This window comes from Scyliorhinus torazame, chromosome 8, assembly GCF_047496885.1.
Source record: "Scyliorhinus torazame isolate Kashiwa2021f chromosome 8, sScyTor2.1, whole genome shotgun sequence".
Classification (NCBI taxonomy): Eukaryota; Metazoa; Chordata; class Chondrichthyes; order Carcharhiniformes; family Scyliorhinidae; genus Scyliorhinus; species Scyliorhinus torazame.
Genome location: NC_092714.1, coordinates 229,111,621 through 229,135,075, shown reverse-complemented (window position 1 = coordinate 229,135,075; position 23,455 = coordinate 229,111,621). Strand labels below are relative to the sequence as shown.

General features: G+C 44.8%; 1 protein-coding gene across 3 annotated transcripts in view; it reads right to left on the bottom strand.

The window, feature by feature from the left end:
- slc17a9b (solute carrier family 17 member 9b) overlaps nucleotides 1–22,733 on the bottom strand; it is a 95,786-nt gene extending 73,053 nt beyond the window's left edge. The window contains exons 1-4 of one of the 3 annotated variants that reach the window (XM_072514885.1): nucleotides 22,718–22,733; nucleotides 22,130–22,329; nucleotides 15,116–15,313; nucleotides 3,369–3,508 (exon numbers count right to left, since the gene is read on the bottom strand). In XM_072514885.1, coding sequence (XP_072370986.1) covers nucleotides 3,369–3,508; nucleotides 15,116–15,313; nucleotides 22,130–22,251 — 460 coding nt within the window. In that variant the 5' untranslated portion in view covers nucleotides 22,252–22,329; nucleotides 22,718–22,733. Of the gene's footprint in view, nucleotides 1–3,368; nucleotides 3,509–15,115; nucleotides 15,314–22,129; nucleotides 22,428–22,562; nucleotides 22,581–22,717 lie in introns of those variants that run through there. The other 2 variants (XM_072514884.1, XM_072514886.1) reach the window with 2 other exon arrangements.
- Nucleotides 22,734–23,455: the final 722 nt, after the last annotated feature.

Below are 23,455 nucleotides of genomic sequence, written 5' to 3'. Positions count from 1 at the left end.
GTGATGGGCAATAAACGCTGGCCTAGCCAACAAAGCCCACATCCCATAAAAAAGATTTTTTTTAAATTACACTTCCTTATAATAAATCACAATGTATAATAATAATCTTTATTAGTGTCACAAATAGGCTTAAAATAACACTGCAATGAAGTTACTGTGAAAATCCAAGTCGCCACACTCAGAGGCTTGTTCGGGTGCATAGGGAGAATTCAAAACGTCCAATTCACCTAACAAGCACGTCTTTTGGAACTTGTGGGAGGAAACCGGAGCGCCCGGAGGAAACCCACGCGGATGCGGGGAGAATGTGCAGACCCTGCACAGACAGTGACCCAAGTGGGAATGTGATTAAAACATGCAACAGAAAATGTTAGTGCTCACTGAAAGTAGGCGATTTCTGTTAATAATTGAACAGTCTAGCAGTGAGTGAAGTTCAGGACAAGCTCTGGGTTAATGTATATGTAAACATAGAACATAGAAAAATACAGCACAGAACAGGCCCTTCGGCCCACGATGTTGTGCCGAACCTTTGTCCTAGATTAATCATAGACTATCATTGAATTTACAGTGCAGAAGGAGGCCATTCGGCCCATTGAGTCTGCACCGGCTCTTGGAAAGAGCACCCTACCCAAAGTCAACACCTCCACCCAACACTAAGGGCGATTTTGGACACCAAGGGCAATTTATCATGGCCAATCCACCTAACCTGCGCATCTTTGGACTGTGGGAGGAAACCGGAGCACCGGGAGGAAACCCACGCAGACACGGGGAGGATGTGCAGACTCCGCACAGACAGTGACCCAAGCCGGAATCGAACCTGGGACCCTGGAGCTGTGAAGCAATTGTGCTTTCCACAATGCTACCGTGTTGCCCTTAAGAACAAATAAATCTACACTATATAATTTTACCGTAATCCATGTACCTATCCAATAGCTGCTTGAAGGTCCCTAATGTTTCCGACTCAACTACTTCCACAGGCACTGCATTCCATGCCCCCACTACTCTCTGGGTAAAGAACCTACCTCTGACATCCCCCCTATATCTTCCACCATTCACCTTAAATTTATGTCCCCTTGTAATGGTTTGTTCCACCTGGGGAAAAAGTCTCTGACTGTCTACTCTATCTATTCCCCTGATCACCTTATAAACCTCTATCAAGTCGCCCCTCATCCTTCTCCGTTCTAATGAGAAAAGGCCTAGCACCCTCAACCTTTCCTCGTAAGACCTACTCTCCATTCCAGGCAACATCCTGCTAAATCTCCTTTGCACCTTTTCCAAAGCTTCCACATCCTTCCTAAAATGAGGCGACCAGAACTGGACACAGTACTCCAAATGTGGCCTTACCAAAGTTTTGTACAGCTGCATCATCACCTCACGGCTCTTAAATTCAATCCCTCTGTTAATGAACGCTAGCACACCATAGGCCTTCTTCACAGCTCTATCCACTTGAGTGGCAACTTTCAAAGATGTATGAACATAGACCCCAAGATCTCTCTGCTCCTCCACATTGCCAAGAACTCTACCGTTAACCCTGTATTCCACATTCATATTTGTCCTTCCAAAATGGACAACCACACACTTTTCAGGGTTAAACTCCATCTGCCACTTCTCAGCCCAGCTCTGCATCCTATCTATGTCTCTTTGCAGCCGACAACAGCCCTCCTCACTATCCACAACTCCACCAATCTTCGTATCGTCTGCAAATTTACTGACCCACCCTTCAACTCCCTCATCCAAGTCATTAATGAAAATCACAAACAGCAGAGCACCCAGAACTGATTCCTGCAGTACGCCACTGGTAACTGGGATCCAGGCTGAATATTTGCCATCCACCACCACTCTCTGACTTCTATTGGTTAGCCAGTTTGTTATCCAACTGGCCAAATTTCCCACTATCCCATGCCTCCTTACTTTCTGCATAAGCCTACCATGGGGAACCTTATCAAATGAAGCTTTGGGAAAAGTCCAGACAAAATGATTGTACTTTTAGCAGATAAACAAGGTAATTTTTTTTAAGTGACTTATGGAGCAACATTTTCACATTCCTACTGATTGCTTAAAAATTATCGATATATTTGTGCAATTTACACAGCTATCTACCCAGTTGCTTCAGCATTAAAATGTTACAAATAGGCAGGAAAATAGACAACATATGTGCTTCATGAATGATATTAACATAAAGCAATGTTGAAAGAAATCACTGCTAAATATGTCAAATCACTAACAAAACAGCTATCAACAAAGCTAATAGGATGTTGATCTACACAGCCAGAATGAGCCAGAGGTAATAATTATAATCTTTTGTCGCAAGTAGCCTTACATTAACACTGCAATGAATTTACTGTGAAAATCCCCTCGTCACCACACTCTGGCGCCTGTTCAGGTACACTGAGGGAGAATTCAGAATGTCCAAATCACCTAACAGCACGTCTTTCGGGACTTGTGGGAGGAAACCAGAGCACCCGGAGGAAACCCTCGCAGACCGCGGGAGAACGTGCAGACTCAGCAGACAAGAATCGAACCTGGGACCCTGATGGTGTGAAGCAACGGTGCTAACCACTGTGCTACTGTGCCAGGCCATCGGCACTCAGCATTACTACAACTGTTAAATAGACAGTAACTTCAGGTATATGCACGTGCACAATTAAACACAGAAATCTATAAGGTTCTGTCAGTGATTCACTGCTCCTCCAATAAGTATGCTGTTGAAATTTAAAAAAAGCAAAAAACGTTACTCCAATTGAATGAGGTTGCTTTGCCAACAATTACATCACAGTTGGAGAATACCAGCGATCCCTTATAGTTAGTGCCAGATGAACTACCACACCACCAGCGCTTTGTGGGCCACTTTTTCGGTGGTCCACAGCATGCACCATTATTTTGCCACTGATTACAAAATCTAGGCAATTAATTTTCTTTTTGTACTCTGCACTTTGCTCTCATCCCTTCTAAATATCTTTAGGGTATTTTAACCACCCAACAGTCCTATTTACCAATTCCACTAGGATCTTGTCCCTCACCCTGTTCAGACATTCCCCTTTCTAGTGTTGCGACATCTTCCGACCCAAGTAGTTCACACAGGCTCCAATACCCCAAGATGCTTTAAATGTATCTTTTTTGTGGGCTTGTGGGGAAACATTAATAATTTTGGAAGCTTTATTATGAAAAGGGACACAACTGACCAAGGCTCGCTCAGACTTTTGGCTTGTGGTGACATCTTTTGTAAATTGTTCATTTATGTTTCACCAAGTCTAGTTGTATGGAAAGTTAGAAAATGTAAATGTGAGAGAAAAATCCCAGCAGTCATCCACTCAAATGTTTAAATGCATTTCAGAGAAAATTCTCTCCCCCTCCCCATCGTTGCTACTCACCCTGTAATAGGCCCATTAGGAATCTGGATAAAGTTAAAAGAATGATCGGTCTAGAGCTCCAGTGTACAATCAGTGGAGTAAGGGTGATCACTGATCCCCACGAAGTAGCTGAAAGTAGAAGTATTTTATCGCCACCCAATCTATGTAAAAAAAAATATTACTTTGTCAGTGAACGTTCAGTGAAAAATATAGCATTTTCACTGAGAAAGCATCACTATAAATTTCAACCCGACAATGTAAAAACACAAATGTGGCACCCTGAAATGTAAAAAGGCGTTGTACAACTACAAGTTCTTCCTTTTACAAATACAGGGAAAATTACATGAATCTGAGTTAACAAAACAGCAGGTTTGTAAAGAGAACTTTAAAAAAAAACTGCATGTCCGAAACCTTAAGGTGGCCTGCTGTAAAGAGGGCAATATTATAATGGTTCATTCCTTGATGCAAGGCAAGAAATGTTTTGAAGTCATCTCCCCACAACCTCAAAATTGCATCCAGCAGATACACCAGTGATGCATATGTAGCAAAGGCTGCATCAATATTGAGGGGATTCACTGGGGTAGATTTTCACCTTCACCACCTTGGTTGTAACCTGCAATGGCACATTGATTTCAATAAAATGGATGATGTGCAATGGAATGAAAACCAGGCAGGATCTAAGCCACTGTTGATGATCTTTAAAATAAAATTAAGAGCAAACAAACCTTTTTTTCTTGGTTACCATTCAAGCAGTAAAGACGAAGGTCAAAAGTCACAAATGTAAACTCCGTGGCTTTGATTGAAATTTGGAAATGCCATGAATGTTATAGCCGTTAATCAGTCATAAACACACAACACAAAAGAATGATAGTCATGAGTAATGCAGGCTACCTCAAAAAGACAACATTTCAGATGTTCAGGATAAGCAGACCATTTAAAAATGAAGACTAATTCACAACCTGAAATCAAGAGAAAATCATAATTCTGTAAATGTAAGGCTATGTTCACGGCTCTCCCGACAAATAAAATAGACCATTTTTCTTTCTATGGGATTTGTACTCAATTCTACATGTCTTTCTACATCCTCGCCCTCCCCCCATCCATTCCCCTCCCATCCATTCTTCCCCCCCACCACCTGTGGGGGTCGTACATAGATTGCCAAACTGTAGTGTTGACGTTGGGAAAGGCATTAAAAAGGAAATTAGAGACCCATGCAACAAAGAAACATCTGCAATAATGGGTGACTTTAATCTGCATATAGATTAGGCAAATCAAATTAGTAACAATACTGTAGAGCAGTGTTTTCAAACATTTTTTCCAAGCAACCCACACTCACAGGATGGCCGACTATCGCGACTCACGCCACATTCACAAAAGATTCTCCAGAAATACTTGTAAAAAGTCACATTCATTGTTGGCTCTTTGGTATTATTGAATGTAAATTTGCAAATTGAGCTGCTGTTTCACATTAAAGTACAGCTCCACCCTGACACTTTGCGAAAGGGTGTAACTCAGGATTATTTGATTATTTTATTTCTTCATACCCATTGTTTGTATTTGGAAAATTGCGTGCAAGCGCTGGAAAAATCAACAGGCTCAGTATTGCACAGTTTTAGCAATGTCAAGTTCACGCATTCAAAACCTAACAGGTCCTCGGATAGGAAATTAAACTCAAAACTTCAACTTCAGAAACAGGAACCCTAACCGTTGAATGAAAAACGCAGTCAGACAGAATGTCACTGGACACCTGTTAGTTCCGTTTCCCACGTAATTATGTAAAGACTGAAAGCATGCTAACAATAAACAATGCTGGGCACAGCTCAGCTGACCAATATGCAAAACGTGCAGACACATTCCATTCCATATATCTGCAACATTTTACCAGCTCGTGTACATGAGTATAGCTTAGTCGCCAGCTAATGCCATCTTTGGCGAACAATTCAAGCCCCGATAAAGGTAGATACAAAGGTCCTTGCGGTAGAGGAGCGGATTCAGCTGATGGAGTCCATGTAGCCACACGGCAAAGATGGATGCTTGGGGACGAGTGCCTGGGAAGAGGGGGTGGATAGCGGCGGGGGACGTGATGAAAAAATGAAGCGTTCTTGAAGGACAAGAGCCCTGGTGTGGAGACACAATTCGGAAGTGGAAGGAGTAGACATAAGAGCTGGTAGGGCTGGAGAAGGTTGTTTGTCCGAGTTAACTGAGAGAATGATAATAGACGCACAGGGTTTGTTTGTGACACGCTGAACTCAAGCAATAATACCACACTGAACTCAAGATCCTGACACTGAACACAGTAGCAGGATATGCCACCCAAAGAGAATTTTACAGGTCTTGGACTGCAAACTGCCCATCTGTACTCTGAGAGCAAAGGAAGTCCATGGCGCCGGCTTCTTCATCAGATTCGTGTGGTCATACACTGTAACACAGTGAGAATTTACAGAGAGAGAAAATGGTAAACATGGTCAGGCAATATTTGGGGATCATTTTGGTGACCTTTTGATGACCCATGCTACACCTTCTGTTGGCCCATCCATGGGTCATGACCCCCTTTTTGAAAATCACTGCTGTAGAGAAGGAATTCCTGGAGTATATACAGATGGTTTTCTAGACCAATATGTCAAGGAAACAGGATTACAGGCCATCCTAGATTGGATGTTGTGTAATCATAGAATCGTAGAACGCCTACAGTGCAGAAGGAGGCCATTTGGCCCATCAATCTACACTGACCTTGTAGGCCGACTCCCCCGCCCTATCCCTGTAACCCCACCTAACGTGCACATCCCTGGACACAAAGGGATAATTTTCCACATCTTTGGACTGTACGAGGAAACCGGAGCACCCATTAGAAACCCACGGAGATACAGGAAGAATGTGCAAGCTCCACAAAGACAATCACCCAAAGCCGGAATCAAACCAGGTCCCTGCCTCTGTGAGGCAGCAGTGCTAACTACTTTGCCACTGTGATGAGGAAGGAATAATTAGCAGTCTAGTTGTGCAAGGCCCGATGGGGATGAGTGACCATAATATGATAGAATTCTTCAGCAAGATGGAGAGTGACATAGTTGATTCTGAGCCTACGGTCCTGAAACCTAATAAAGGTAACTGCAATGGTATGATGGTTTGGGAAATATTACTTAAAAGGATGACAGTGGATAAGCAATAGCAAATATTCAAAGAACACATGGGTGAACTGCAATAATTGTTTATTCCTGTCAGACCCAAAAGCAAAATAGGATTTATGGGCAAACCATGGCTCAAGGGAAATTAGAGATAGTATTAGATCCAAGGAATAGGCATACAAATAGGTCAGAAAAAAACAACAGACTTGAGGATTTGGAGCAGTTTAGCATTCAGCAGAGGGCTAAGGGATTGATTAAGAAGGGGAAAATAGAGTGCAAGAATAAGCTTTGGGGGAACTTAAAACTGACTGTAAAACTTTCTGTAGGTATGAGAGGGGAAAAAGATTGGTGAAGAGAAATATAGGTCCTTTACAATCAGAAACAGGGGAATTTATAATGGGGAACAAAGAAATGGCTGACCAACTAAATATATACTTTGGTTCTGTCTTCACAAAGAAGGACATAAATAACATACCTGAAATGTTGGGGATTGCAGGGTTTAATGAGAGGGAGGAGCTGAAGAAATCAGCATTAGTAGAGAAATGGTGTTGAGGAAATTGATGAGATTGAAGGCAAATAAATTCCCAGGGTTTGATAATCTACATCCCAGAGAATTTAAGGAGATGGCCCTATAAATTGTGAATGCATAGGTGGTTATCTTCAAGATTCTATAAACTCTGGAACAGTTCTTACAAGAATGGAGGACAGCTAATGTAACCCCACTATTAAAGGGAGGCAAGGAGAAAACAGGGAATTGTATGAAAACAGGGAATTATAGACTAATGTAGCTTATGTAGGGGGTTGACAATGTAACCCCACAATTAAAAGGAGGTAAGGAGAAAACAGGGAATTATATGAGAACAGGAAATTATATGAAAACAAGGAATTATAGATCAATCAGGTAGTGGTGAAAATTCTACAGTCCATTGTCAAAGATTTTATAGTAGAGCATTTGAAAAACAGTGGCAGAATTTGTCAGAGTCAGCATGGATTTACAAAAGGGAAAACATGATTGACAAATCTACTAGAACTTTCGGAGGATGTAACTAGTTGAGTTGATGAGGGAGAGCCAGCGGATGTGGTTTATTTGGGCTTACAGAAGGCTTTTGACAAAGTCCCACATAAGAGGTTTGCATGTAAAATCAAAGCTCATGGAAATGAACTTTTGGCAGCAAAAACAGGAAAGCAGATTGTTATCTGAATGGCCAGAAATTAAGAGAGAGGAATGTGCAGCAAGACCCAGGTGTCCTCATACATCAGTGGCTGAAGGCAAGCATGCAGGTACAGCAGGCAGTAAAGACAGCTGGTATGTTGGTCTTCATAGCGACAGGATTTGATTACAGGAGCAGGGGTGCCTCGCTGCAATTATATAGGGCCTTGTTGAGACCACACTTGGAGTATTGTGTGCAGTTTTGGTCTCTTTATGTCAAGAAGGATGTTTTTGCTATAGACGGTCTTGCTATAGAGGGAGTACAGCGAAGGTTTACCAGACTGATTCCTGAGATAGTGGGATATGAGGAGAGATTGAAGCAGTTGGGATTATATTCGCTGGAGTTTAGCAGAACGAGGAGGGATCTCATTGAAACCTATAAAACCCTAACAGGACTAGACAGGGTAGATAGGAATGATGTTCCTGATGGTGGGGCAGTCCAGAACTAGGGGTCAGTGTCTGAGGATACGGAGTAGACCATTTAGGACGGAGATGAGGACAAATATCTTCACCCAGAATTTGTTACCACAGGAAGTAGAGGAAGTAGTTGAGACCAAAACATTGTATGTTGTCAAGAAGGAGTTGATATAGCTATTGAGGCGAAAGGGGTCAAAGGATGGGGGGGCGGAGGCGGAAACTGATTATTGAACTGGATGATCAGCCTATGATCATAATGAATGGCGGAGCAGGTTTGAAGGGCCAAATGGCCTACTCCTGCTCCTATTTACTATGCCCCTGGAGATCGCAGGGGGTGGTGCCAGTTTTAGTGGCAGACGTTTTGTCTACAACTGTCCACGTTAAACTATGCCCAATGTTTCAGGTTGATGTCCATTCATCGGGTCTTCTCCACATAATCAAATCAAAACCAGTTAATCAGTGTACCTTCAATCATCAGCAAAATGATAGAAGAAAGGCTAGTCGACAGTACCATCAAACAGCACTTACTGAGCAACAACCTGCTCACCAATGCTCAGTTTGGGTTCCACCAGGGTTGTGCAGCACCAGACCTCAATGTAGCCTTGCTCTAAATCTGGACCAAAAAACTGAAATCCCAAGGTGAGGGGTGTGTGACTGCTCTTGTCGTCAAGGCAGCATTTGATGGATTGTGGTACGAAGGAGCTCTTAGTCATTCAGCTGAATCAATGAGAAACTCCACTGGTTGGAATCATTCCTAGCACAAAGTAAAATTATGATTGGCGGTCAATCATCCCAGCCCCAGTTCTTCGGGGTAGTGGCCAAGGCCCAGCTATCTTCATAGGGACAGCACGGTAGCATAGTGGTTAGCACAATTGCTTCACAGCTCCAGGGTCCCAGGTTCGATTCCGGCTTGGGTCACTGTCTGTGCGGAGTTTGCACATCCTCCCAGTGTGTGCGTGGGTTTCCTCCGGGTGCTCCGGTTTCCTCCCACAGTCCAAAGATGTGCAGGTTAGGTGGATTGGCCATGATAAATTGCCCTTAGTGTCCAAAATTGCCCTTTGTGTTGGGTGGGGTTACTGGGTTATGGGGATAGGGTGGAGGTGTTGACCTTGGGCGGGGTGCTCTTTCCAAGAGCCAGTGCAGACTCGATGGGCCGAATGGCCTCCTTCTGCACTGTAAATTCTATGACAATCTATGATAACTGCTTCATCAATTTTTGAAAAAAATATATTTTATTCCAACACAACACAAACAAATCCACAAACAAATGTCAAGTTTCAAACAGTTTTTCATTTTCCCTTTTTTCCCCGCTAAACTACCCAAACATCCTCCTTCCCAAGAGATGGCCCACATCTTCAGCTCCACAATTTCCGACTGGGTCTCAAAAATCAATGCCCAGCATCCTCCCCTACTTCAAGCATGCCCAAAACATATGAACATGATTTGCAGGCCACCTCCCACACCCCTCGCAAGGGTCCTCAACCTCAGGGGAAAACCCACTCATACAAGCTCCAGTCGTATGGGCCCTGTACACCACCTTGAACTGTATAAAGCTCATCCTGGCACAGGATCATGTTGAGTTCATCCAGTGCAAAATTTCACTCCAGCCCCCGCCACCTTCCGCAAGCTCGATCCCCAATGTCTCCTCCCATTTCCGTTTTATCTCCTCCATTGGTGCCTTCTCCATTTCTAACTGCCAGTCGTAAATGTCCACAATCCTCCCTTCCCCCAGTTCATCCTAAATTAGCAATTTAGGGCGAAATGGTGGCACAGTGGTTAGCATTGCTGCCTCACAGCACCAGGGTCTCAGGTTGAATTCTGGCCACGGGTGACTGTCTGTGTGGAGTTTGCACTTTTCCCCCGTGTCTGCGTGGATCTTCTCCGGGTGCTCCGGGTTCCTCCCGCAATCCAAAGATGTGCAGTTTGGGTGGATTGGCCATGATAAATTGCCCCTTAGTGTCCAAAAAAAGATTAGGTGGGGTTTCTGGGTTACGGGAATAGGGTGTGGAGGGCGTGGGCTTAAGTAGGGTGCTCTTTCCAAGGGCTGGTGCAGACTCGATGGGTCGAATGGCCTTCTTCTGCACTATAAATTCTATGATTCCAATGTGTACTTTGGCAGCCGAGGGAACGGGGGAAGCTCCTTGGGTACGAAATCCCAGACCTGCATGTACCTGAATGCACTCCCCCTCGGCAACTGGAACTTCCCCTGCAACTCCTCTAGCCTCGCGAACCTCCCCTCTACGAACAGATCCCTTACCAGCTTTACCCCTTCCCTATGCCAGCTCCTGTATGTCGCATCTATCCCTGCTGGTATAAACCTATGATTCCAACATATTGGGGCCAATACCGATATACACCCTGAACCAAAATGCAACCTCAGCTGGTTCCATATCTTGTGGGATGACACCACGCCGGGACTGTTGGTATACCTATCCAGGGAGAACAGGGGGGGTATATTGAAAGGGCCCATAAGCATGCCCCCAACACAGGAGGGCTCCTCCACCTGCACCCGTTCCGACAGCCCCTCCCCCCACCAATGTCTCAGCTTCTCCACAATAGCCACCCAGTAGTAATTCAGCAGGCTTTGGAGCACCAACCCCACCCCCCTAACTGCCATCCTCTCTGCTAAAAAGCCCTCCAGATCCTCAGCGTCTTACCTGCCCATACAAATTCTGAAATTAATTTAGCTACGCTCCAGTAGAATGTCGGAAGGGACTGAAAAACAAATAAAAATCTCGGCAAAATGTTTAAGGTCTGTGTTCTTGTGGTCTGTACCCTCCCCACCAAGGACAGTGGCAGGGCATCACACCTCTTTAAATCCCTTTTGACCCCCTCTACCAAACTGGCCAACTTCCACTTATGCATCGTGGCTCAGTCAAGGCCCACCTGAATATCCAGATACCTAAATCTTATCTTGGCCAGCTTAAATGCAAGGTATCCAAATTCATACTCCTCCCCTGGAATTCACTGGGAATACCTCACTTTTAGCCACATTCAGTTTGTACCCAGAAAAGGCACCAAACGTCCCAAGTAGGTCCATTATTTTCCCCATACAGTCCGGCGGGTTCGAGACATACAGCAACAAATCACTGGCGTACAATGACACCCTGTCTTCCCTACCTCCCTTTATACTACCCTTCCACTCCCTTGATGCAGAAGCGCAATAGCCAAAGGCTCAATAGCCAATGCAAAAAACAGCGGGGACAGCAGGCATCCCTGCCTGGTGCCCTTATGCAGCCTAAAATATCCCAAATTCATTGTATTCATCCTCTCACTTGCTGTGGGATTGGCATATAGCAACCATGCCCATGAAATGAACGTCGGCCCAAATCCAAACCGCCCCAAGTTCTCAAACAGGCACCTCAATTCTCGGTCAAAAGCCTTCTCCACCTCCATTGATATAATAACATCTGGCGCCTTATCACTTGATGGAGTCATTACCACATTCAACAGCCTCCTGATGTAGCTCGACAATTGCTGCCCCTTAACAAACCCTGTCTGATCATCAAGAGACCACCTCTGGCACTCACCCCTCCAACAATCTCTCCAACACCTTAGCATCAGCATTCAGCAGGCAGATGGGCCTATAAGACCCACACTCTGTTGGGTCCTTGTCCTTCTTTGGGCTCAACAATTATCAACTCAACACACCCCGTTATCTCCTGCAACCCCAAAGGCGCCTCCAATCCCTGTCTCTTCCCTCTCTCCACCTCCAGGAAGACCAACCAGTCCAAAAAATGCCCCATCTCTGCATCCTCCCCCAAGGACTCATATCTATACAGCCCCCAATAGAAGGCCTCAAATGCCTCATTATTTTTTTCCATTGTCGTAACCAACCCTCCTCTCTCCGCCCTTCCTGCGCAATCTCCCTTGTAGCCGCTTGCCATCTCAGCAGCTAACTAGCCTTCTCCCCATATCCATAAAGCACCCCACCACCTTCCCCATCAGCACCAGGTCAAACACCCCCTGCAGTTTCTTCTGTTCTGCCAACAACTCCCTAGTCGGGACCACCGAGTACCGTCAATCCACTTCTACATTGGCATCCACCAACTTTGTCCCTGCGGGCCTTGTAAGATATAACCTCCTTCTGGACCACCGCCTTCAATGCCTCCCAAAATATAGGGGGAGAAACCTCCCATACTGATTAACCTCCACTTGGTCCTTCATTACCAAGGCCACCTTCTCATAGAACTTATCTGCCAGGAGTGCTGAAACAAACCTCCACCCGGGTCTCTGAGCCCAGCCCATTTCAAACCTCACATCCACATAATATGGCACGTGGTCAGAAATTACTATTATTGCATATTCTGCCTCACAATTCCTGGGACAATTGACTTCCCCACCACAAAAAAAAATCAATGCAGGGGTATACCTGGGAGAACGGAAAACTCCCTCTCTCCCAGATGCTTGAACCTCCATAGATCCATCCACCCCAACCTGGTCATTGCCTTGAGACTACCTGCCCATCCGTGGGTCCAACACGGAATTGAAATCGCCCCCCATTATTAGCTGATTCAAGTCCGGGATGGACGCTACCATCTTCTTGACAAAGTCTGTATTGTCCAGTTGGTTGCATCGAGATTTACTAAAACTACTGCACCCCAGCCAAGACTCCACTCACCATCATGAACCTCCCTCCTGGGTCCCACACCTCCCTGGCCACCACGAGTACCACCCTTTTACTTAACAGAATCGCAAACCCCCTCAACTTGGAGTCGAGCTTCGGGTGGAATATCTGCCCCACTCATCCTTTTCTTAACCATGTTTGGTCCTTTACCCGCAGCTGTGTCTCCTGAAGGAAGACAACATCTGCCCTCAAACTTTTTAAGCGCGTGAAGGTTTAACCCAGGATGTTCCACGTTACTATCCTCTCCAGGGATTTCTGAACCTCCCCTCTTGTTAAGGTCTGCCATCCCCACCTAACTCAGATCTCACCTAACCACCAAGCTCCCCTCTAGTCTGGGTCCACCCAAAATGACTGACCCTCCATCCTCTCATGAACCGAACCAAAGAAATCACCTGCATCACCAGCATCTTCCCCTCCCCTACCCCCCAAAGCCATACCCCCACCCCCCAACGTCCCATTCTGCCCAACCCCCTCCCCGCTCCCACTGCTACCTAACCAGAACTCCCCCCCTGAGTTACCCACCGCAGCCCCCTCCCCCACACTGCTTCTCCCACCCTCGTCCTTCAAAAAGCCCCTACCCATGACCCCCGACCTGAAACCCCCTCACACCAGGAGAAAGAAACCCAAAACTCAGAACCATCCCCTCATCGAACAAAACAAAAGCAAGCCCAGCATGTACCAAGACAACATAACACTAACAAAGATAAAAGCAAATTACTGCGGATACTGTAATCTGAAACAAAAACAGAAAATACTGGACAATCTCAGAAGGTCAAACAGCATCTGTGGAGAGAGAAGGGAGCTAACGTTTTGAGTCTGGATGACTCCCCAAAGCCTGTCCACCATCTACAAGGCACAAGTCAGGAGTGTAATGGAACACTCTCCACTTGCCTGGATGAGTGCAGCTCCAACAACACTCAAAAAGTTCAACACCATCCAGGATAAAGCAGTCCGCTTGATTGCTCTTCCTTCCACAAACAAACAGTCAAACCCTCCACCACCGACAAAACAGTGGCAGCCTTGTGTACCATCTACAAGATGCATTGCAGTAATACACCAAGGTTCCTTAGTCAGCACCTTCCAAACCCATGACCACTACCATCCAGAAGGACAAGAGCAGCAGATACCTGGGAACCCCACCAGCTGGAGGTCCCGCTCCAAGTCACTGACCACCCTGACTTGGAAATATATCGCCGTTCCTTCGCCGTCACTGGGATAAAATCCTAGAAATCCCTCTCTAACAGCACAGTGGGTGTATTACATCTGAAGGACTTCAGCAGTTCAAGAAGGCTATTACCTTCTGAAGGGCAACTGGGGATATGCAATAAATGATGGTCTAACCAGTGATGCCCGTACCCCTAAATCAGTAAGTTTTTAAAAAAACTATGGATATCAGAGCAGATCAGAGGCAGGGGCTGGGAATTCTGCAGAAAGTGACTCATGCCCTGATTCCCAAAGCCTGTCAACTACCTACAAGTCTCAAGTTAGGAATCTCATGTAATACTCTCCACTTGCCTGGATGAGTGCAGCTCCAAAAACACTCAAGAAGCTCAACACCATCCAGAACAAAATTAACTTGCTTGATTGGCATTCAATCCACCGCCAGCACATAGTGCAGCAGTGTGCACCATCTACAACATGCATTGCAGCAATTCCCCAAACCGCATTTGGCAGCACCTTCCAAATTTGTAACCTCTGCCACCTAGGACAAGGGCAGCAGATGCATGGGAACACCACCATCTGCATGTTCCTCTCCAAGTCACACATCATTCTGGCTTGGAACTATATCTCTCTCCTTTCAATGTTATGGGTCAAAATTCTGGAACTCTCACCAACACCAATGTTGGCCTACCTACACCACATGAACAGCAGTGGTTCAAGTGATTGACCAGGGCGTGCTCAAGGGTAATTAGGAATGAGCAATCAATGGTGGCCTTGCCAAAGACACTGATATCCAAAGAATTAATAAAAATGCCAAGTACCTATGAAGCATGAGATAAAAATAGTTATTTGGCTAGCCATGCCTAGCGCATGCACAGATCACATGGTACAAGGTGGTGATGCATGTAAAGATTATTTATTTCTTAGCCACGGTTTGCTTTTTAAACATTGATTTGCATGAAGAACAAAGTGTTCAGGCCAAGTAATTCTATTTCCACCTACAAAAGAAAGTCTATTGATCAATGGATTCCAAGGTTAGTCAGCCATTCAAGGTTCACCCCATAGCTCAAGACCAAACGCACATTGATTAGAAGCAGATTGAATTGTTTAACTTTCACTTGATTATGGTACAGGTAACATGCAGGTATAGCTTCTATTAAAGACAAAGGAGTTATTGTGTGCAACTATTCAAATATAATGTTTTCATGAATAATTAAGATCTCTCTCTCACCTGTCACTGATGTAGCCACCTATGATTTGTGTCAAGCAGTATCCCCAAAAGAAGCTTCCAAGTACAATGCCAGACTGCTTCTTGTCCCATGCAAATTGTTCTGCCATGGTAGGTACACAGATTGGCAGAGTGACTCTGACGCAGTACACGAGGAATGTGCCTAAAAACAAAAAGGCAATCCATGACTTGGCTTCTGACCTGTTGGAATCAAGAAACAAAGTTATTTCACCACTTTGGAGACACCATGAAAATTTTGCTGTGGGTGCTATAATGCACGCTGTGATGTGAATCATTTTCCAAAGAGCATGAACAGTTAACAGACTTCCAAATAAATGTATTATTGTTTGTACACTGGAAATAGATCTAGTACTGTTTATAATCAAATGCAGGAATGTCCTACCGAAAGCAGCTTCCATTTTCTTCTCTTCCAGTCACACTTCTCCCATTTTCTCTTCTCTCTCCTTAATACAGTGAAATGGAGCTAATCACCCTCTCCTCCTTGTTGTACCCACAGTGAGCTTCAGCAGATTCTTCGACTGAACAGCATCACAGTGAAGCCCAATTCGGTCCTTACCTAATGTCCACATTTATTTTTCTGAACAAGTCATGAATGGGAATCAAGAGCACAGGTCTTTTTTTTCTTATAGCCTCCCTGGCCCAAATACTCAAACGCTGTTCAACTGAAATCATATAACTATTCAACACTGGACAGGAATCAAAGTGGTGATCTTCTTGTCTGTTCAGTATGGCTAATAGCAATTCCTTTACCCATCAAAAGAAATGACAATACAGTTCATGCCTATCTCATAATATTTGAAATAAAAGTCGAAAATCAGTGAGCTTTGCACACGAGCAGTGGGAAAGAGCAAATCCTAAGTGAGACACAGTCAGAAGAGTAGTCTTGTCCTGGTGCAGCAGTAGAGGTTACAAGGGAGAGAATTGATTGGTCAGTGAGGGATAAGGTCGGGCAAGTATTTACTCACTACTTTTATCACTTACAGTTTTACAGTCTTTTTGTGGTTTATAGTTTGTACGGGCAATATTCTGAAGTAACGAGGACCAGGAAAGAAGGGCTCTGGAATAATTGATATAATCTGATATTAAGCATCTTCCAAAGGTTTATTTAAAGGGATAGGTCTCGGCTGGAGAGCTCAAAGCTGTGTTATGTGCTCGTACTCCTTGTGGGAAGCCGGGAACATTTCCAGTGCCCAGGGCCAGCATGGCTGCAGGAAATGTCTCCAGCTGCAGTTCCTGGAAGCTTAGGTTTTGGAGCTTGAGCTGTGGCTGGGGACACTGTGTAGCATCCACAAGGCGCAGAGTATCGGGGATATCATGTATAGAGAGCTGGTCACACTCAGGCTCAGACTCCACAGGCAGGAACTACCAAGTAGAGCAAGAAAACTAGGCAGACAGTGCAGGAATCCCTTATGGCTATTCCCCTGCAAAACAGATATACCGCTTTGGATGCTGCTGTGGGGAATGAAGCAACAGCCAAATTAGTTGCACCACAGTTGGCTCTGTTGTATTGGGGAGGAATAGAAAGTGTGGGACTACAATAATTAGAAGGAATTCAGTTGTAAGAGGAAGTTCATTTTCTTTTTTTTTTTAAGTATTTTCATTGCCATTTTCCAATTTTAACAATTTGCCAATTTGACATATAAAGCACATACCATTTACAGAGTGTGATGTTCCCTATGTACAACTTTACACACACCCCTTCTGTCAGCCCTCCGCGCTCTCCCTCCGTTAATAGTTGGGCTCCCTCATGGCACCAGCTTTCGCCCTGGGTGACGTATTGCTGTATTTCTTTCCTTCCTTATGCGACTCCTCCTGTTATCCTTCCCTCCTCCCTCCCCCCCCCCCTATGTCTCTCCCTGATACTACCCTGGTTTCCTTCCATGTCTATCCCCCCCCCCCCCACCCCACCCCCCCGCCATTGTTCTCCTCTGCCTTCTGCGCTCTTGTCTGCCCCCGTGTGGGCAGCACGGTAGCATTGTGGATAGCACAATTGCTTCACAGCTCCAGGGTCCCAGGTTCGATTCCGGCTTGGGCCACTGTCTGTGCGGAGTCTGCACATCCTCCCCGTGTGTGCGTGGGTTTCCTCCGGGTGCTCCGGTTTCCTCCCACAGTCCAAAGATGTGCAGGTTAGGTGGATTGGCTATGATAAATTGCACTTAGTGTCCAAAATTGCCCGAAGTGTTGGGTGGGGTTACTGGGTTATGGGGATAGGGTGGAGGTGTTGACCTTGGGTAGGGTGCTCTTTCCAAGAGCCGGTGCAGACTCGATGGGCCGAATGGCCTACTTCTGCACTGTAAATTCTATGATATCTCATCGGTCTCCCCTCCCCCTTTCTTCCGAATCACTATTGGCTTCGAACAGGTTTTCGAACAGGCAGATGAGTAGCCCTCACACTTTGTGGAAGCCCTTATTCAACCCTCGGATGGTGTACTTGATCTTCTCCAGGCGGAGAAATTCCAAAATTCCAATGCCAGCCAGTCTGCAGCTGTGGGTGGTACTGCTGACCACAAGCCAAGCAGGATTCTCCAGTCTGTGATTAAGGAAGCAAAAGCCAGGGCATCGGCGCTCTTCCCCTTATGTAGTGCTAGCTGGTCCGAAACCCCGAAGAATGCCACCCTTGGGCACGGCTTCACCCTCACCCCCACAACCTTGGACATTGCCTCAAAGAAGGCTGTGCAGAACCAGACAAGTCTAGGCAGGCCCACAACAGGTGGGCGTGGTTGGCCGGGCCTCTCTGGTGCCGTTCACATTTCTCCTCCACATCTGGGAAGAACCTGTTGATTCGGGTTCTGGTTAGGTCAGCTCTGTGCACCACTTTAAACTGCATGAGGCCTTGCACGGGAGGAGGTGGAGTTAGTTCTACTTAGCGTTTTCATCCAGAGTCCCCACCCGGCTTCTGTCCCGTGTTGGTCTTCCTATTTTGGCCTAGCTCCTTCCAATGGTGTTCTTGCCCTTTCCAGCAGTCGTCCGTAGATGTCCCCAGAGTTCCCCTTCTCCCTCCTGTCCATCCCAATAGTTCCTCCAGTAAAGTGTCTCTCAGGGCCCTGAGATACCTCGTTGTGTCCTTGCGGAGAAAGTTTTTGATTTGTAGGTGCCGGAGTTCCGTTAGTTCGTCTAGGGTCGTGAATCTCCCCCCCCATGTAAAAGTCCCTGACCACTATCATCACAACTCGTCCTGTCTCTACTTCTTAAAGGTGGCGTCTAGCATAGCTGGCGGAAATTTGTGGTTGCCGCAGACTGGGGACATGGAAGGAGGGATTCCTCCAGCCTCACCTATTCTGTGTTCCGTTTCCCTCACCCTCTCGACTGTGGCTGCCAGTGATAGTATTGTAAGTTTGGAAGAGCCAGTGTCGACTTGGGGATCCTTGTGTTTTTTCCCCACCACACAACCATGTTCATTCGGTTTATCCTTTGGAAAAAGGCCTTGGGGATGAAGATCAGTATGGATCTGAACAGGAAGAAGAACCTTGGCAGCATGTTCACCTTGATTGCCTGCACCCTCCCCGCCAGAGAAAGTGGGAGTGCATCCCATCTCTGTAGGTCCTTTTGAACTTCCTCCGCCAGACTGATGGGGGAAGTTCATTTTCTGTGCTGATGACACCCTGATCTCTGTGGAACAAGTCTTGCCAGCTCTATCAGGTCCTGCCCCATCAAAGTGACGGTGTAAACCCCACCCACTGATTGTTTTCTTAGAGAGGCTCAAAGTCTGTACTGAAAACTGGTCCGTACAGCTAGAGAGCTACACACTGATTTTCAGTCTGACCCTGACATTTTGAAACAATATGGTAAGATTCATAACCCATAAGATAAGTCCTTCAGCCCAGGAATGAGTCAAATGAAACTTTCCTGAACTGCTTCTGATGAAATGATAACCTTTTTTCTAAATAAGGAGACCAATACTGTACACAGTACTCCAGATGTGGAGTCAACTGTTGATAGCCTCACTTTTACCCTCAGTGCAAAATCCATGCAAGTATTTAATTATCAATTTTAACACCTAAATGTCATACAGTGAGTACCCCTTCCTGCCAGTGAGGTTCCTGCAGGAAGCATAATGGTACAAGTATGGACATGGCCATTGTTAACGGAAACAAAAATGAGGGCAGAGGATTTATTTTAAAATGGGAATGAATTATGACTGGTCCAATGATTCCTCCTAACTACGTTGCGTCCAATGATTGCTCCCAACATCTTAAATTTACCTCTCTCAATGAGAAATAATAAAACACAAGAAATAGAAACAATAGATCATAGAGCCCTTCGATTCCACTCTGCCATTCAACACAATCATGCCAGGCCTTGAATCTCAATTTCATTTTCCAGACCACTCGCTATACCCTTTAACCCCGAGACATCAAAAATCTCTCTATCCCAGCCTTAAATATACTCAACAATGGGGCATTCACAATCGTCCGGGGTAGCAATTCTAAAGATTCACAACACTTTGCGTGAAGTAATACCATCTCACTTCAGTTTTAAGTTATCATTCTCCTTAAGCTGAGGCTGTTTTTTGAATTCTTTCATGGGAAGCGAATGCCACCGACTGGGACAGCATTTGTTGCTCATCCCTGAGATTTTGAAACTCAGCATTTACAAATATCACGCCTTTCAAAATATATTCTGTTTTTCTATTCTTACAACCAAAGTGAATAACTTTACACTTCCCCACATCAACTCCATCTGCTATTTGATTGTTCACTCGTTTAACTGTCTCTATCTCTTTTTAGCTTCTTAGTGTCCTTCTCAAAGCCTACATTGGCACGTGGCTTTATATCATCAGCAAACCTTGAAATATTGCTCTGTCTCTTTAAATCAGTCATATAGATTGTGAATAGCTGAGGCCCCAGCACTGAACCTAATTCTATTCCACTAGTTACAGCCTGCAAACTTAAATGTGCCCCATTCATACCTATCTTTTGCTGGCTGATTGCTAATCAATCCTTATCCATGTGAATATATTACCCTTAACACCATGAATCCTTAACTTGGCTATTACCCAATGCCTTTTGGAATCCAGGTGTACTCTGTATACCTGCTCCCATTTATCTACCCTGCTAATTACATCCTCAAAAACTAATACATTAATCAAATATGATTTCCCTTTCATAAAACCATGCCAACTTTTCTGATCATTAAGATTTTCTAAGTACATTATTAAAACTAATAATTTGTTCCTGTACTTTCCCCAGCGACTGATGTCAGGCTAACTGGCCTTGTATCACTCTGAAATAGTTACATTTCCCACTGTTTTGTGGTTTCAGCACCATTGGTTTTGGCAGGTGAAGCTTCAGCGTCTCATGACGTACAGGAGACCATGATGAAACTTTTAACGTATTCCTGGGGGCACCCTCCCAGCTCTCCTTCTCACAATTAACTTCACGCAGACAGCCTGTCTTAATACCAAAGGTGGTTTATAGGCCAGCTTCTCTTTGTCTTCTGTCACCAAGCAGTACAATGCAAACTCTACATTGTCCTAGAATTTCCTGGTATGGATCTCCCGAACATTGATATTACCCTTTGGTTTAAAAAAACCAATTTTTTTTTGATTTATATCAAATTTTTATGATTTATAAGTAAAATTGGAAAGAGAGAAAAAAATGTAGCCTTGTCAACTCCAATTACTTTGGGGTGGCTTCTGGCCCTTGTTTCTCAGTCGTACCCAGCAATCTTTTATACATGATTGTATCTCTGCTACAGGGAAATAAGCATGTAGTATTTCTCACTGGTGTTGCTTATAAAAACTTTATAAAGGTTCATCTTTTCCCATAAACTCAGCACTGTCACATCTCCTGTTCTTAAATGGTAACTTTTGTTACACAATAAAGGTTCCTTTACCCAAAGGAACAACATTGCCTATTCTCCAGTCCTCCGGGACATCGCCTGAAGACAGCGAGGATCCAAACATCTGTGGTTTAACCAAGATTCCATAAAAGCTTAACATAACCTCTCATACAAAAGCAAAATACTGCAGATGCTGGAAACCTGAAATAAGAGCAGAAAATGCCAGAAATACTCAGTCAGTCATGCAACATCTGTGAAGAGATACAGAGTTAACGTTTCAGGTCAATTAAAGGTCTATTTCTCTCCACAGATGCTGCCTGATCTGTTAAGTATATAATCTATCACATTCCGCCCTCCCTTTAAGTCTGAAGACATCATACAGATTCCAAACATTAACTCTATTTTCTCTCGCCACTGATGCTGTCAGACCTGCTGAGTCTTCCCAGATGTTTTTGTGGCATCTTTACGCTTCCTGCCAAAGTGGATCAGTTCACTATATTGAACTTAATTTGGCAAGTACATGCCCATTCTGCAAAGAAAACAGAAAATGCTGGAAAAACACAGCAGGTCTGGCAGCATCTGTGAAGGGAGAACTGAAGCGAGGCAGAGATGCTGTTGAAAGGGAGAGGGGGGAGTTAGAACAATGGGAAGGTCTAGGATAAATTAGAGGGCAGGAGGGATTAAATAACAAAATGCAATGGAAGTGGTAATGGTCGTAGCAAAGAAACAAAGCATTTGTTCAGAGGGGAGTATTAATGGCACACGATGAACAGCTATAAACAAAAACATGAGACCAAGATGCAGACTGGCACTTCTGCAAGTTTATCAATGTTTGTGATCTGGCTGTTATGCGCAGCCTTATCAAAGGCCTTCCAGGCATTAATATATATATATTCCCTTATCTACCACACGAGATACTCACTCAAAAAAACTCAACACAGACTTGTTGGACGAGGTTTACAATTTATCTAACCTTGCAGGCGATCTCTAAACAGTTCACATTTGTCTAAGTACTGTCCCTACTAACAGTTTAGTCCCTACCCCCACAACAGATGCTCTTCTAAATCATATCCTGGGATTTGATTCCCCCTGCCCCTTCTTGAAGAATAAGTTCTCCTGTGATTTTAACTCACCTACCGGGCAGGGCAGATTGAGATTGTGACTTACCAACAGGGAAATGGACGTTCAGAGTTTTCATTTAAATCCCTTACTTACTTTGACCAGAATTTCCCACTGGGGTGAGCCGTGGTGGTGGTTAAGGCCGGTTGCAAAGCATCTGAATGCTTGAAGCTCATGGTGGTGTGTTTAGCGCCATCATCGCGCACAGCAAAAGCCATCAATTGAACTTTAGGAGCAACAAAACAAGCATCACGGTTTTTCCGAAGGCAGCTAACCAGCCACGGCGTCACTTCTGCCTGGGTAAAAAAACAACTCAATTTAAAAGCATTTCTCCACGCATCAGCCAAACTCGCTTGCCCCTCTCGTCCTCCGATCCGGATCTGCTAGTAATACGTGTCATTTTACATCGAAATCTATTTCAGCACTTCCGGGTACATCTAAGTTAATTTCAGGACTTCCGTGTACAAGAGATCGAGGCAAACGCCACTGAAGGATGAGTGGCACGCATGTAGCCCACATAGCTACTCACCCCCTTTTGCAGCCCCCCAAATTCTAATACTAAACAACTCCCCGACACCAACAGAATGAATAAGGGAAGCGGAGGGGGGGTCTTCGAAACTGAAAACCAGAATGAATGTCTCTCGAATGTTGTCTCATGTTTGACTTGGCTGTATTACAACATACCTCGTTCTTTTATCTTTGCCGAACAAGAATCAACTGAGCGATTTAAACGCCCAGATTACGAATCCCCGTGTCACTCAGTAACGAACCCTACCCCACCCTCAAGAAATGAAGTGTCCGCTGGACCACAGAAGCTGATAGAACTTGATACACAGCTCATCATCTGCAGGCGTTATTACATGTTATGAGTATTTCGCAAATACGTTTGCAGCAAGAAAGGGTTCATGCCCCACGCAAATGTTGACACACCATCGGGGAATCTTTTGCATATATTGATACAGTCTGTCATGATATGCAGACATGCAGATAATAATATACAGACAGGCAGCTAATGAACACAGAGAACAGGACATGACCAATGAGCAGGCAGGACACTCAAGGGTGGTATCGCACTATAAAAGACACGAGGCACTCACACTCCACCTTTTTCCACTGATGAACACATACAGAGTGAGTCAGGGTGTATGTACAGTATCACACCTCCAGCATGTGGCTAAGAGCTAGTCTGGTTCAGTCAGACAGAGTAACCACACTTAGGTTAGCAGAGAGTCGAACTCATAGAGAACTGTGCTACTGGTTTAATAAATCAGATTGAACTAACTTCAAGGTCTGGAGTATCTTTTGGTTAAAGCTGCATCCAGTTGCATCCTGTGTTATCCCACAGTACATAACACAACATGCTACCCGGAGACTGCTTAATCTAGGTGGTTTACTTCAGTCCGTTCCATGACGACCAGCAAA